This window comes from Phyllostomus discolor, chromosome 2 (assembly GCF_004126475.2).
Source record: "Phyllostomus discolor isolate MPI-MPIP mPhyDis1 chromosome 2, mPhyDis1.pri.v3, whole genome shotgun sequence".
NCBI classification, from domain to species: domain Eukaryota; kingdom Metazoa; phylum Chordata; class Mammalia; order Chiroptera; family Phyllostomidae; genus Phyllostomus; species Phyllostomus discolor.
The window spans coordinates 123,749,786-123,766,188 of NC_040904.2; the positions used below are offsets into that span (position 1 = coordinate 123,749,786).

The 16,403-nt window shown below is 35.6% G+C and overlaps 1 protein-coding gene across 9 annotated transcripts in view; it reads right to left on the minus strand.

Annotated features, from left to right (window-relative positions):
• The window catches only part of ERC1 (ELKS/RAB6-interacting/CAST family member 1), a 557,388-nt gene that overhangs the window by 418,684 nt on the left and 122,301 nt on the right, over nt 1–16,403 (minus strand). For 4 of the 9 annotated variants that reach the window (XM_036018479.1, XM_036018478.1, XM_036018481.1 and 1 more), the window contains exons 5-7: nt 13,628–13,783; nt 12,305–12,397; nt 8,988–9,155 (exon numbers count right to left, since the gene is read on the minus strand). In XM_036018479.1, coding sequence (XP_035874372.1) covers nt 8,988–9,155; nt 12,305–12,397; nt 13,628–13,783 — 417 coding nt within the window. The remainder of the gene's footprint in view (nt 1–8,987; nt 9,156–12,304; nt 12,398–13,627; nt 13,784–16,403) is intronic. The other 5 variants (XM_028531612.2, XM_036018480.1, XM_036018482.1 and 2 more) reach the window with 2 other exon arrangements.

The following is a 16,403-nucleotide window of genomic DNA, read 5'->3' on the forward strand; positions in this document are numbered from 1 at the left end:
ATCTGAATCATAGGGGTGCCAGAAGGAGAAGAGGAAGAGCAAAAAATTGAAAACTTATTTGAAACAATAATGAAGAAGAATCTCCTCTAACTGGCCAAGGAAATCCAGGAAGTCCAGGAAGCTAAGGAAGTCCCAAAGAAGTTGGATCCAAGGAAGCACACACCAAGGCATGTCATCATTACATTACCCAAGATTAAAGATAAGGTATCTTAAAAAGCAGCAAGAGAAAAGGAGACAGTTACCTACAAAGGAGTTCCCATAAGACTCTCAGCTCATTTCTCAAAAGAGACCTTGCAGGCAAGAAGGGTCTAAAAAGAAGTATTCAAAGTCATGAAAGGCAAGGATCTACATCCAAGATTAGTCTATCAAGCAAAGCTCTCGTTTAGAATGGAAGGGCAGATAAAGTGCTTCCCAGATAAGGTCAAGTTAAAGGAGTTCATGATCACCAAGCCCTTATTATATGAAATGTTAAAGGGACTTATCTAACAAAAAGATTATCAAAACCATAAATAGTAAAATGACAACAAATTCACTACTATTAACAACTGAACATAAAACTAAAACAGAAACAGAAACAAATTAAGCAAATAACTACAACAGGAACAGAATTATAGAAATGGACATTACATGGAGGATTATCATTGGGGAGGGAGTGGGGGCAGAATGGAGGAAAAGGTACAGGGAATAAGAAGCATAAATGGTAGGTACAAAATAGACAGGAGGAGGTTAAGAATAGTATAGGAAATATAGGAGCCAAAGAACTTATGTATACGACCCATGGCATGAACTAAGGGAGGGGAGGGAATGCTGGTGGTAAGGGGGTGCAGAGGAGAGGGGCGTAAAGGGGAGAAAAAATGGGACAATTGTAACAGCATAATCAATAAAATATATTTTTAAAAGAGATAAAGTAAATCATTATACAATGCTAAAGGGATCAGTCCAACAAGAGGATAAAATCCTTGTTAATATTTATGCAATGGAGACAGGAACACCCAAATATATAAAGCAAATTTTGATTGTCATAAGAAAGAGACTGACAGTAATAAAGTCAAAGTAGGGGATTTTAAACCCCCCATTATCATCAATAAATAGATCTTCCAGACAAAAAACCAACAAGGAAACATCACCCTTAAATGACACATTAAATCACCACAGAGCATTTCCTCCTAAAGCAGCAGAATATACATTCTTTTCAAGTGCACATGGAACATTTTCTAGGATAGATTAACAATTTAGGACACAAAACAAGTCTCAATAAATTTAAGAAGACTGAAATCATATCAAGCATCTTCTATGACCATAATAGTGTGATACCAGAAATCAAACACAAGAAAAAAAAACAAAACACCCAAATACACAGAGGCTAAAGACAAGTTATTAAACAATAAATGAATTAACAATGAAATCAAGGAAGAACTCAGAATACCTTCAAACAAAAGAAACACACACCCAACACCCAAAATTAGTGGGACACAGTGAAAGCAGTCTTAAGAGGAAAATTCATAGCATTACAAGGCCTACCTCAAGGAACAACAAAAATATCAATAAACAATCTAACTTCATATGTAAAGAAACCAGAAAGAGAACAAAGCCCAAAGTCAGTAGAAAGGAGATAATAAAGATCAGAGCAGAAATAAACAAAACACATCTAAAAGAAATATGAAAGATCAATAAAACCAAGAACTGGTTCTATGAAAAGACAAACAAAATTGACAAACCTTTAAGCATATTCATCAAGAAAAAAGAGAGGACCCAAATAAATGAAATCAGAAATGAAAGATAAATGACAGCTGACACCAATGAAACACCAACGACTGTAAAAAAATATCACAAACAAATATATGCCAACAAATTAAATAATCTAGATGAAATGGCTAAATTCCTAGAAACATACAATCTTCCAAAACTGAATTGGAAAAAGTCAGTAAATCTTAATTGATGGAATACAGCTAATAAAACTAAAGCAGTAATGAAAAAACTCCCAACAAACAAAAGTCCTAGAAGGATAGTTTCACAGGTGAATTTTACTCAACATCCAAAGAACTAACACCTCTCCTTCTCAAAATACTCCAAAAAATTTGAGGGGAGGGAAGACTCTCAAGCTCATTTTATGAGGCCAGTGTTATCCTAATTCCAAAACCAGATAAAGACACTACAAGAAAAGAAAATTACAGGCCAATATCCCTTATAAACATAGATGCTAAAATAGTCATCAAAATACTAGCAAACTGAACCCAGCAATACATTAAAAGATCACACACCATGATCAACTGAGATTTATTCTGAGGATGCAGCGTTGGTACAGTATCCACAAATCCATAAATGTGATATACCACATAAACAAAATGAATGAAAACATTATATTATCATATAAATAGATGCAGAAAAAGCATTCAGTAAAACCCAGCACCCATTTATTGTAAAAACTCTCATCCAAGTGGGAATAGCAGAAACATACCTCAATGTAATAAAGGCCACATATGACAAGCCCAGAACCAACATCATACTCGGGCAAAACTAAAAGCATTTCCCTTAAGACTGGCCAACAACAGGGATGTCTGCTTTCACCACTCTTAGTCAACAAAGTACTGGAAGTCCCAGCCACCACAATCAGACAAGAAGAAGAAACAAAAGGCATCCAAATTGAAAAGAATAAAACTGTCATTATTTGCAGGTGGTATGACACTGTATATCAAGAACCCTAAAAATTCCACCAAAAAACAACAACAACAACAACAACTACAATTGACAAATGAATTCATTGAAACACAGGATACAAAATTAATATCCAGAAATCAGTTTCATTTTTGTATACTAATAGTGATCTATAAGAAAGGGAAACTAAGAAAACAATCCCACCAACAATTTCATCAGAAGAAAAATACCTAGGAATAAATTTAACCAAGGAAGTAAAAGACCTTACTCAGAAAATTATAAGACAGTGAAGAAGATACAAATAAATGGAAGCATATACCATGTTCATGGATAGGAAGACTTAACATCATTAAAACACCCATACTACCCAAGTCAATCTATAGATTCAGTGCAATTCCTATGGAGATAAACAGTGTATTTCACAGAACAAATATTCCAAAAATTTATACAGAATCACAAAAGACCCTCAAAAGCCACAGCAATATTGGGGGGGGGCGGGGAACATAGTTGGACAAATCACACTACCTGATATCAAACTATACCACAAACCCATAGTTATCAAAACAGCATGACACTGGCATAAGAACAGACATATACAGATCAGTGGAACAGAATAGACAGCCCAGTAATAAACCCTCACCTATACAATCAGTTAATATTTGATCAAGGAGGAAAGAACATAAATGAGGTTGAGAAAATCGGACAGATATGTGCATAAATGTGAAATTAGACAAGCCTCTTACAACATACACAAGAATAAACTCAAAATGGATTAGGACCTTTTTTTTTTAATTGTTGTTCAAGTAGTTTTCTGCCTTTTATTCCCATCCCAGCCCACCCTGCCCCCATCCTCCCTACCTTCCTCCCATTTCTACCCCCCTCCCTTGTTTTTGTCCATGTGTCTTTTATACTTGTTCCTGTAAACCCTTTCTCTTTTCCCCTGAAATTCCCTCCCACCTCCCCTCTGGTCACTGTCAGCATGTTACCTATTTCAGTGTCTCTGGTTATATTTTGCTTGTTCGTTTGTTTTGTTGTTTAGGTTCCTGTTAAAGGTGAGATCATATGGTATTTGTCTTTCACTGCCTGGCTTATTTCATTTAGCATAATGCCTTCCAATCCATCCATGCTGTCACAAAGGGTAGTTTCTTTTTGCTGCATAGAATTCCATTGTGTAAATGTACCACAGTTTTTTGATCCATTCATTTACTGATGGGCACCTAAGTCGTTTCCAGCACTTGGCTATTGTAAATTGTGCTGCTATGAACATTGGGGTGCATAGGTTCTTCTGGATTGGTGTTTCAGGGTTCTTAGGATATAATCCTAGCAGTGGAATTGCCAGGTCAAAGGGCAGATCCATTTTTAGTTTTCTGAGGAAATTCCATACTGTTTTCCACAGTGCTTACACCAGTCTGCAATCCCACCAATAGTGCACTAGGGTCCCCTTTTCTCCACAACCTCTCCAACACTTGTTGTTTGTTGTTCTGTTTATCATAGCCATTCTGACCAGTGTGAAGTAGTATCTCATTGTGGTTTTAATTTGCATCTCTCTGACAGCTAGCAATACTGAGCATCTTTTCATGTGTCTCTGGATCCTCTGTGTGTCCTCCTTGGAGAAGTGTCTGTTCAAGTCCTTTGCCCATTTTTTAATTGGGTTGCTTGTCTTCTTAGAGTGGGGTCGCATGAGTTCTTTATATATTTTCGAGATCAAACCCTTGTCTGAGGTATCATTGGCAAATATGTTTTCCCATACGGTTGGTTCTTTTTTTATTTTAATACTGTTTTCTTTAGCCATGCAGAAACTTTTTGTTTCCCATTTGTTTATTCTTTCCTTTATGTCCCTTGATCTAGGGGACATATCAGTGAAAATGTTGCTGTGTGAAATATCTGAGATTTTCCTGCCTATGTTCCCCTCTAGTGCTTTAATGGTGTCACAGCTTATATTTAAATCTTTTATCCACCTTGAATTCACTTTTGTATATGGTGTAAGTTGGTGCTCGAGTTTCATTGTTTTGCAGGATTAGGAACTTAAATGTAGGACTCGATACCATAAAAATTCTAGAAGAACACATAGGTAGTAAAATCTCAGATATTTCTCTTAGCAATATTTTCTTTTGACCTACCTCCTCTGACAAAGGCAACATAAGAAAAAATAAACAAATGGTAGTATACCACACTAAAATGTTTTTGCACAACAAAAGAAACCATCAACAAAATGGAAAGACAACCTACTGCCTACTGCCTGAAAGAACATATTTGCCAAGATATATCTGATAAGGGCTTAATATCCAAAATTTATAAAAAACTCAGCACCAAAACAACAAACAATCCAACTAAAATATAGGTGAAGGACCTAAATAGACACTTCTCCAAAGAGGATATATGAATTGCCAACAGACATATGAAAATATGCTCAATGTTACTAATCATTGGAGAAAATTACAACCACAAGAATATATCACCTCACACCTGTCAGAAGAGTTATTACCAATAAAACAACAGTATTGGCAAAGATGTGGAGAAAAGGGAACACTTGTGCACTGTTGGTGGGCTTGCCAATTGGTACAGCCACTGTGGAAAACAGTATAAAGTTTCCTCAAAAAATTAAAATTGAACTGCCGTATGACCCAGCAATTCCACTTCTGGGAATATAACCAAAGAAACTCGAAACACTAATTCGAAACAGTATATGCATCCCTATGTTCACTGCAGCATTATTTACAATAGCCAAGGTTTGGACACACCCCAAGTGCCCGTCAGTAGCTGAGTGGATAAAAAAAGCCGTGGTACATTTACACACTGGAAGGCTACTTGGCTGTAAAAAAGAAGGAACTCTTACCTTTTGGGACAACATGGATGGACCTGGAGAGTATTGTGCTTAATGAAATAAGCTACTCAACGAAAGACAGCACATGATTTCACTTGTATGTAGAATCTAATGAACAAAATAAACTAACAAAATAGAAACAGACTCACAGATACAGAGAACAGACTGACAGCTGTTATAGGAGAGAGGGTTTGGGGGGCTGAGTGAAAAAGGTAAAGGGATTAAGAAAAAATAAAATTAAAAAAAAAAAAACCACTTCATAGACACTGACAACAGTATGAGGATTACCAGAGGGAAAGGGGTTGGTGGGAGGTAGAAGAGGGTAAAGGGATAAATGGTAATGAAAGGAGATTTGACTTTGGGTGGTAAACACACAATATACAGGTAACATATCAGAGAACTGTATACCTGAAACCTATATAATTATATTAAGTAATATCACCCCAATAAAAGAAAAAAAAATAAAAAATAACATAAAATAAAAAATTTAGGAACAGGAAAGTGAGCATAAAACAGAAAAATACCAGAAAACATTGTAACCAATGTTGAAAATCCCTAAATTACTAGGGAGATTAGCCACAAGTGTTGTTCAAAAGTAATGTGCTAATTAAACAATTTACATAATTCTTAACTGCAAAGCAAGACAAATGTCTTGCCCAAACACTATACCAATACTCTACATATTAAACAATAGAGATCAAATAAAATAAAATTACTTGTAAACTCTAAGGTATCTAATTTTAACCCATTGATATTTAATATTTTCCTCCAAATTCGGATAAGACCTACACAATTATAGATCTATTCTAGCCACATTAACTTTAGGCGGTTGGTATTATTATCATATTTAAAGATAAGAAAATGGAGTATTAAAGAGGTAAAATAACTCATCCAAGCTCACATAACTAATAAATACAGAGGATTATGTTACAAGGCAAGTCTGACTCAAAGCCAGTGCTTTTCACCACTCTGTTCCTAAGTTCTTACCACCTCTGTGAAGGTCGGCAGATTTAAAGAGGTGCTCAAGAAAGGAAGCAATTCCACAGATACTATCTATTGTGCACTGCCCAGCATAAGACGGCCTCATTCCCTGGACCCTGAACAGGAAAGGAAAATCAGGTCTTTTCAAAAAACCCTCTTTCCTTAAATAATGTTAAAATTTTAAAAACCTCCTTGGTCCACATTCTTTTTCATATGTAATTTGAGAGTTAGTTCAAAGTCTAAGATAGCTGCAGAGAGAAACACAAAATCAATTAATATCAAATTACAGAAATACATAGGAATTTCCAAAGAGTTGACTCAAACTACCTTTTATGGGCCCTAACATGAAAAAGCTGCTTTGGAAAAAAATTACTCCTGTCAAGTGTCACTTAAGGAAAAAAAGTAAATGCTAATAAGTAGGTACATTACATTTCTATAATCATCTCAAATTCAAAGGGAAGTTAGCATATATAGTGTTATATTTTAAGACTAGACATATATTTGAGCAGTTGTCCCAGTAACTTATGAGGTAATCACTGAAATTCAGTTACACTTACAATGGCTAAAAACAAATATAGAAATCATTCAAGAATGACCACAAATAGTCTTTATTCCCTATGGTACAAAAGACCAATCACAAGCCCATCTGTGTGAGACCTAGTTAATAAAAACATTATTTGAGAGGGACACAAAGAGAAGGATGGATTGCCGAGAGGAAGAAGTCATTTATTAGAATGTGACAAACTTTTAAATGCTTGCACTATCAATTAACTGCCTGGTTCTCTGGTTTGCATGCCTGCACCTTCCATCCAAAACTATTGCAGCAGCAAACTTGAAAGTAGGCTCACGTGTAAAACACTAGCACCCTCTTCTGACCCTTTTCAAGAACTGCATGCACTCCAGTTACTGAAGGGAAAAACTTACAAAGCCATAAATTAATAACATCAAAAGTAGTATTTTCCAGATAATTTTATACTTGAAATTACCTAAATAAACCTAAACTTGGCTTAATAAAAATATGAAAGAGCAGACCTTTTATTATACTAATAGAAAGAAAATCAACTATGTTCCTGAATATTTTAACAGTTTATATATTTAAAGAAAAGTTTATATATTAGCTGATTTTATCACAAAAGGACTCATGGACATGGACAACAGTGTGGTGATTGCTGGGGGGAGGAGAGTATAGGGGACTAAATGGTAATGGTGAAAAATACAATAAAGATTAATTTTTAAAAATTACCATGATGACCGTAACTAACATACACAGACCTCACTGTATGTGCCAGGTCCTAGGTATGAATAAACTAGTTTAATCCTAACAACAACCTCATGAGGTAGGTGCTCATCTTACAAGTGTGTAAAGTGAGACACAATGAAGTTAAATAACATGCCCCAAACTGTGCACCTACCTGGGTAGTAAGTGGTAAGGCTCAAGTTCTAACTCGGTAACTATGATTCTTAACAACTGTGAGTCTTAATTATACCCAAAATATCCCTCTGAGGTAGAATGGAGTTGATATAATAAAATAAAACATGGTAAAATAGAGAAGAATTTTAAGTTTTAAGAAAATTACAAATAAGTCATCCAAACCTCTCATTTTCAACAAAATCCCAAATGGAGCAAAAACATTACATGAAATAGTGTTGGTGATTTTCACATTCTTCCTCACTTGAAAATTCTGATCTTCTGGGTTTCTATGATGTTTTCATGCATTCTTTTTACTCATCATTTCCTTTTCCTTCAAACTATGCCCTTACTTACCTAGATCTGGTTCTCCAAAAGAAAACGAAAAGCTAAACCACACTGTATGCTTTATTTTTTCTTCTGTAAAGCAGGACTACTTACCTACTCCTACCTCAGTGAAATACTAAGATCTTTAAAAAAATATTTACATCATTTAAAACAGTAAATCCAAACAGCTTCCCACAGCAAATTAAGATACTCTCATCTGTCTGGAAATTCTTAAAGTATTCCTACTTAAAATCAGGGCTGACAGACTAGATAATCTAAAATTTCTAAAAGTACTAACTTTATTTTCAAATAGGATATGAAGGTACATTACCTAATGATGTGTAGTTCAAAACAAGCTCTACCTAGAACATTTCTAGATTCTACAGGATGCCTACATAAAAAGCTATTTATCATACCAAAAATTCAGAACACATAATGATCAAAACATGGGGTAACTAAACTCACTGACTTTCACAACCAAAAGATTTACCACGGGTGAGAACAAAAGCTTCATTTAGATTTCTTTTTTACAGCTATGTTTTCATTTCATAGTGTTAATTTAAAGTACACTTAGAAGTACAGACTTAATCAAAGTCCAAAGTATTAAAAACATATAAACTGCAACCATTTTAATTTGTTAAATCCATAAACTACAATAACAGATCATACTGCCAAAAAATCAGTAAGATTATTCTTATCTCCCAAACCCAAGCATAACAGACAAAGCACAGATAACAAGCGGGAAACGGTGCCAAGGAACCGACTCCCTGTGAATCCCAGAGCCATTTTTACCTCGGTCTGCAGGATGGCAGCCCTTTGCTCCTTGGCAGTCAAGGACTCCTTCAGCACTTCAACGTGCTGCTTGCTGTCTGAGAACTGGTTCGTGAGGGTTTCTAGCTTTGTCTGCAGAGCTAGTAGTTCTGTGTCCTTTCTGGAGAGCTCCTGCTTCACCTGACCAATCTACAGAAGAAAACAGACTCTATAAGGAAAAAGAAATGACCACCTCTGATCTAGATCTCTGACAGGTCTAAATCACAAGATATACACCTAAAAGCAGCATTAATTCATCTGTTTGCATAATCCAATCTTAGAAAACCACCCCCCACCAAAAAACCCATAAAGCTTATTTGACTAATAAGGAAATTTCCACTTTTCACTTATTGTGTTTCCTAAACATTTTCTGAAATCCCTTAGAAAAAGATGGAAGGAGAAAAATCCCAAGTCAGTTAGATGACTACAAGACAGAAGAAGACATATGAACGACACTGTTCTGATAAAACGGTTTTCATTTTGTGAAGTCAGCCGTCTTCAGAACGTAAAGCAAGATTAGTGTAGATGTAATTCAGAAGGAAAAAAGAAATGTCTTAGTATTGCTATCTAAATTTAAGTTCAAAAACTGCCACTGATGTATTTTTATTTTTTCATAAATCTTTTTCTCAGTCTCAAACAAAAGTTTACATAAAAGCCTTATCATAAAAGCTACTTTGTATAATAAGACATTATAAATATGTGCTTTTTTAAAAACATAACTTTGATGAGGTTGGAGTATTGACCTAAAAAAAGATTCCACTTACAAAGTTGTATCACCTACAACACATCATTCCAACGAAGTGGCGATGACCTAAACAGAGGCTGCATGAAGCTCGTTCTGTAGGAATCTGCACGTGTGATTTCACAGAGTGAACCATACGTCAGCAGGTGCCATTCCTCCTCCTATAAATTTCTCATCTGAACTTAGAAAACATTTACTCTAACATCTCCTTTACATTTCTGTGTTTCTAAGAACTTTTTAAAAAGTCTTTTATTCTAAACGTAAGTCAAATTCACAGAAGTCAGATCTACTTTTACATTATGTATACTGCCTAGCACAGTAACTGTGCACTGAAAGTTAGAGTAATTATTTGAAGTGTAAATATGACAAGAAGCCAGTAATTTCAGTATCACTGATGAAACAGACAGTTTTTTTAATAGAATGTACATAAAGTATTTTATTGTAATAACCTTGGATATAATGGACAAAGCTTTCCAGAATATTTTTCCATGAGGAAATACAAATTTTAATTAAAATTAGACTTTTTAAAAACCCTAAAAATAAATTTCTAATTTCCTCTTCTGTTTCAGCAAGAAGAGGAGCCTTTTTCTCATATGTATAAAATCTCCATTTACAGTTATAGCTATTCAATCAACAAATATCTGTGTATTTGTTGCATCCAAAGCAGTTCAGGATACTAAGTACACCAGTGGAAGGTAATTGTAAATGGCAATTATTTTCATCTTGTTATATAGATATGCAGCAGGGGTTACCACATCCTATAATGGTATAGTGTCTCTCATGACATTCCTTTACCAACAAACATCAAACATTAGTATTATCCTAGCCCTAACATACACAATGCACCAAAAATGCATTTGTATGAATGCTCAGGAGGAATGTTCGAAGTGTTAACACTTCCTCAGCTAAACAACTATGTATGGCTTAAAGATTACTCAAATTTCTCATCATGGGATCAAAAATAAATTTAAAGTATCAGTTTCCCCCATGGCCAGTGTGGCTCAGTTTGTTGGAGGCTTATCCTGTACACCAAAAGGTCATGAGTTTAATTCTGGTCAGGAAACTTGCCTAGCAAGGGTTCGGTTCCTAGTTGGGGAGTGTACAGAGGACAACAAACTGATGTTTCTCTCTCTTTCTCTCTAGAATCAAAAACACAAATCTCAGTTCCCTATCATCTGCATTATTAATCTTCCAATAATGTTACATGGACCATAAAAACTGAGAAAATAAAGAAAATATTCTAAATGGAAAGCAGAGTTTAGAAGCACAAATTCTGCTTAAAAGTTAGGAATATAAGACTTTACACTCATCTTACACATGAAGATGAGTGTGTCTTTTAGTAATTATTTTACCTCTCTAGGCCTTGGTTTCCTAATCAGTAATACAGAGAGAGTAAACCAGTCCCACTGTGTTGCTCAGAGATTAAATAAAATAATGAATAGAATGTGTTTAACCTGTTGTTTAACACACACAAAAATTAATTAATAGCTGCTGAGAATAAAAAAAGAGAAGTTATGGATTTACTTCTCCTCTAGATAACACATGGTTAACACAAACCAAATTAAGACTCTTTCACACAAAATGTTTCCCTTCTCTATCTGTAAAGTAGTCCATAAATAGCACACCCACCAAATTAGCATACAATATTTTTAATGCTGCATTCCAGTCTTATCCCACAGTTATTTTAAGAATAGCAGTTTTTTCTGACACTTGTGTGCCAAATGTGCACACAGCCTAGTATAGGGTAGCACAGTGAAGAGCTTAAGAGCACAGGTTCTAGAACCAGATTACTTACATAAAAATCAAACTCTGCCTCTTACAGCTGCGCTTCCTAAGTACCATTCTGTTACCTCAGTTTCCTCATCTATAAATTGGGGTTGATAATAGACCTGTGTTGATGCATTATACAATCTTATAATAAGTGCTCAAGTGTTAGCTATTTTATTATTATATTTTGTAATGAATTTTAAGTTCCTTAGAAAAAAGAATGAACTAGGTTTAGAGACTTTTAATAACTTTCATGCTAACTCTGATTTACTAGATAACTATAAATAAGTTAATCACTTTCTATACATCTGTTCTAAACAAAGTAACATCTGTTGCAAAATCACCAAATGGGGACTTAAAGATGATGTCTTCACATGAAGATAAAGCACTTTACTCAACAATTTCAAATTCAAATAAATACTAGGTGATGGACCTAGAACATGTGCATATACCTAAGAAGAAAAAGAGACTACCATTCTTGCAAGCCAACAAGTCTCTAGTAATAGGAAAGAAGTTGAGAAAAAATAAGCTTTGAAGTACCATCCATACAGTGAAAACAGCAATAAAGAACCAGGCATAGGGCTTTCAGAACACGTGAGGGCTCACTGCACACAAGTGACATATGGTTCAAACTGCTGAACAGGAGTTGGTTAAAGAGCAGAGCAGGCTGGTTAGTGCCAGTACTGGGCAAAAGCTGCCAACCATGGAAAATGAAAGTATAAGCCACCCAGAAGCCAGAGCTAGCAGGGTCCCACTGTGGGATCACTGCACACAAAAGGGTAAATCTTACGGCAAAGACCTCAGCCTGAAGACCAGCCGCTCTCTTTTTCAGCTCCTCCCCTTGAGCCTCTTTCGAACTTAGTTCCTCCTTCAGTTGTTCTACCTGTCACGACATTGTTATTCTTTTTTACTTATGTGTCAACTTTGGTCTTATTATCTGCTTTTGAGTCAGAAACTGGAAAGAACAATTACATATAACACAATCAAATCTGTTTCCCTAATTACCTCTTCAAACGACCCTAGATGGTTTCTCTATTTTTGCAAGTTTTTTTAAATGAACTTGAATGTGCTCATCAGCAAATGGGAAGCAAAGCTTATACTCTAGCATATTTGTTCTCAAATAGGGCTAAGAGCTAACAGTAAAACTAACAGTAAGCTAGTTTTTAATTAACTAACAGTAAGGTGGATATGTGTATCTGTAAGTTTCAAATTAACATGAAATTGGCAGCAGTCATTGATAACATTCTTAAAATAATAGAGAAATATTCTAAAGATTTATATGCCAAGTATGGGTAACACAGTAAGAGGCCACAAAATAACTGTATCATTCCTTTTAGAGTTTTCACTTCTGAGAAATCAGGGAACTGATACAATTGGTATATAGCAGGGGGAAGGGGGATACTCATTTTCTAGGTAATATTTTATAATTACAATTATAATTTTTAACTAAACCACAAAAACCTAATAAATTAGTAACTGTAATAACTAAATCTTCCAATTTGCCTACAATGGCTTTAGATATAGGAAAAGAATATTGTGAGTGAATTAATAAGTACAGACTGATGTGTCTCAGTGACACCCAACTTACTTTATATATACCTCAAGCACTCAAGGGGAACAATAAACCCGATACAAATGGATCTTCTCCGAGAGAGAGCAAAGGGCTTTCCTTTATGGAACTATATTTGAAGAAAAAAACACGGTTCTATGTAAGCCATTTCTGAAAACAAAAATATGAGGGGGCTGGGTTCACCCTCTGAGGGTTTTGACTTTTATAATACTTCACAAAAGGTAGAGAACTAGGCCCAGGATGGGTAGCTCAGATAGTTAGACCATCGCCACCATATGCCAAAGTTGTAGGTTTGATCCCCCATCAGGGTGCATACAAAAATCAACCAATGAATGCATAAGTAAATGGAACAATAAATCAATGTGTATTTCTCTTTCTCTCCCTTTTCTCTCTCTCTAAAATCAATAATTTTTTTAAAAAGAGGTAGAGAACTAGATGTCTCACTTGAAAGAATTATTTTAGAAGTATTCTTCCCTAAAGTCTGACAAAACAGTGTGAAGTTCATCATCATCTTTTTAAACTTACAGTATCACACACCATTACCTTATTTTTCATAAATTTAGAATGACTCCGATAGACCTCCATTTGCTTCATTTCTTCCTCCCGTTCTTCAGTACTCAAAGCCCCATTAGATTTCAGCATCTGAATTTCCTCCTCCAAGTCTCGAAGCCCACGTTCCATAGAGGAAATTTTTGAATCCTGAAGACAATGGAAGATTTAGATGTTAAGTATTCACAAAAAATCAGAGAAGTTAAACAACCCAGCCTTAAAGATGTTAAATTTAATAAAAATAAATATCCAGGAAAACTGCTGTCTAGCAATTGATACCTTGCTTCTAAAATATATCCTTTACGGTAATTTGGGTGAAAGGAGGACAACTCATACCTGTAGTATGATTTTTCCCCTATTTCTTCCTCCCATCTGTACCCTTTTGATTAAAGTTGAGAATTAACTAAAGAAGCAAAAGCAACAGAAAACTGGTTAAAGATTTTTTGTCCTTTATGGTCAGTAAATATCTAGTGATAATTTTGGTAATATTAACAGTAAAATATTTTCTAGATATATATTATCATTTTACTTGTGACTCCATAAGGATTTATTTCTGCCCACAAAGGAGGGGATGCAAATGTGTAAGAGGGTTTCAAAGATTTATACAATAATGTGTATAATTATATTTATGATCATTAAGATTTTATAACATCCCACTGCAGAAAAACAAAGGGATAAATGATCACACCAACAGTTAGTTTATCATAATAATTTTTTAAAAAATCACTGTCCTTGTAAGTCATAACCACCACCAAATATCTACTAGAACATCCTTCTATATTCAACTTCTTGGTTTTGTTTGTTGTAATATCTAGTCATTACTTTAGATGTCATCAATGACAGGAAGATCACTTTAGATTCCATCAAGTACAAAAAAACTACATAGAACAGACAAATTTATATCAACAGTTGCATATGCTTATTCACCTAAGAATAAAGACCTTAAAGGTAATCAATTATGTATAGTTTTAATTTTATTTGGCATTTTAGAGAAACTGTTCCTTTAGAAGGTAATTTCGAGAATGACTTCCTGTTGCACTTAGTTCTAGGACTGCTGGACTGACTTTCTTTGCCATCATAACTCTTAAAGCATGCAGATAAACGTTAAAGAATTTATGTCATGAAACAACTACAACTAGCTATGTTTAGGTTCAGGGAGGAAAGGAGGAGCATGTACTCCTCTGTCTTGCACTACATTACCTTTAAAAATATCACAACAAAAACTTTCTTTTACAAATCTATTCAAAGTAAATTTACATTTGGTTCAAAATTAAATGTATTGATCAGTACAATCACAGATTCTAAATCTAAATCAGGATTTTTATTTGCTCATTTAAAATCACTGGCCTCAGACAACTACTTCAATTGCACTGACAATTCACTTTTCAAATGACTATAAATCTTCCTGGAGACATCAGGATGTACTCCCTCCAGAATGACTAAAATACTAGGCATATGCATGTGATTAACCCACAGATGAAAAAGAATGAAATAGGGTTCACCTCTGACATTAGCCTGGGTGGCAATGAAAGGCAGCCCACAGAACAAGGGAGTGTATTTCTAATACCATCGGTACTCCACACAAGGCAAATAGCCTTTAGCTAAGAACTCCAGCTCTGCACATCACAGGCAGATTCCACCTCTACAAAGCCCCTACAAGGAGCTCACCAAGAAACACTATTCATCATCTCCCCTAACCCCAACAGATAGAGAGGGCACCAAATGAGTGCCCTCCCTACCAAGCCATGTACCATAAAAGCTTCTCCCCAAAAAAGCATCATGACCACAGCTCTCAAAGCCACAAGGCAGGCATAAACTACCCAGAAAAAGAACCTGACAGGCTATTCTCTGAAATCAGGCCAGAAAATGAATGCCTGATATGCTCAGGTAGTTCCAGTCCCAGCTCAACCAGTACTCAGGCTGGGTTTATTTGAGGATGGTTCTTCTGATAAGATTTCTTACTCCTAGAATGTGTACTACTAAGGCAATAAAGTCTCTGTCATCTCCCTGCTCTGTACTTTCCCAGCCCTGGGTCCTCCGTCATTAATCAACCAATCTCACTAAACTTACTGAAATCGTGTTCCTTATTAAATTTCCAATTCCTCAACTTTTTTTTCAAAAGTTGTCTCCCTGTTCCAAGTAATACAAGGCTTTCCAAAAACATATACTGTCCTCAAATGCCTTCTGGTGAAGATCACTAATCCCCCAGCACCACAAAGGAACAAGAGGAAAGTGTGGGCATCCTGGTTGCTAGGTGCTGTTCCCTTTGATTCAAAGCTCGTATTTAAAGCTCCTTTTTACTCTACCTTCCTCACTGCTGCCATTGAGGGACTTCTGAGTCACTTGACTTTGGCACCAATGGTCCCTTCAAATGCCTCTGGCCCCCATGTAAGGATTTCAATGTCTGAATCCTCTGATGTCCTTAATTCCAGTGACCTCCCCCTCAGCCCATTTTAGCTATCTAGGTTATAGGACTGCACTCTGGATCCTCTCGTTACCCAGGGCTCTCTTCCCAGGACCATCACACCATGACTCTCATTATCTTCTGGTCTTTAACCTCACAGAGGTCTCCACTTCCCTAACTTTGACAATGCCTGAGCCATTCTAAATTCTCCTCCTTCCTATCTGGGCTATATTCCAGGACTGATCATCCAAATGACTCTTTCACCATTACTCTCAATTCATTTGCATCCCAATAATTCTGTTATATCTACCCAGCAGAACTCTAACCCTAGAGCCATGCAGTAATTCTCTTGGGCTCCTCCACTGC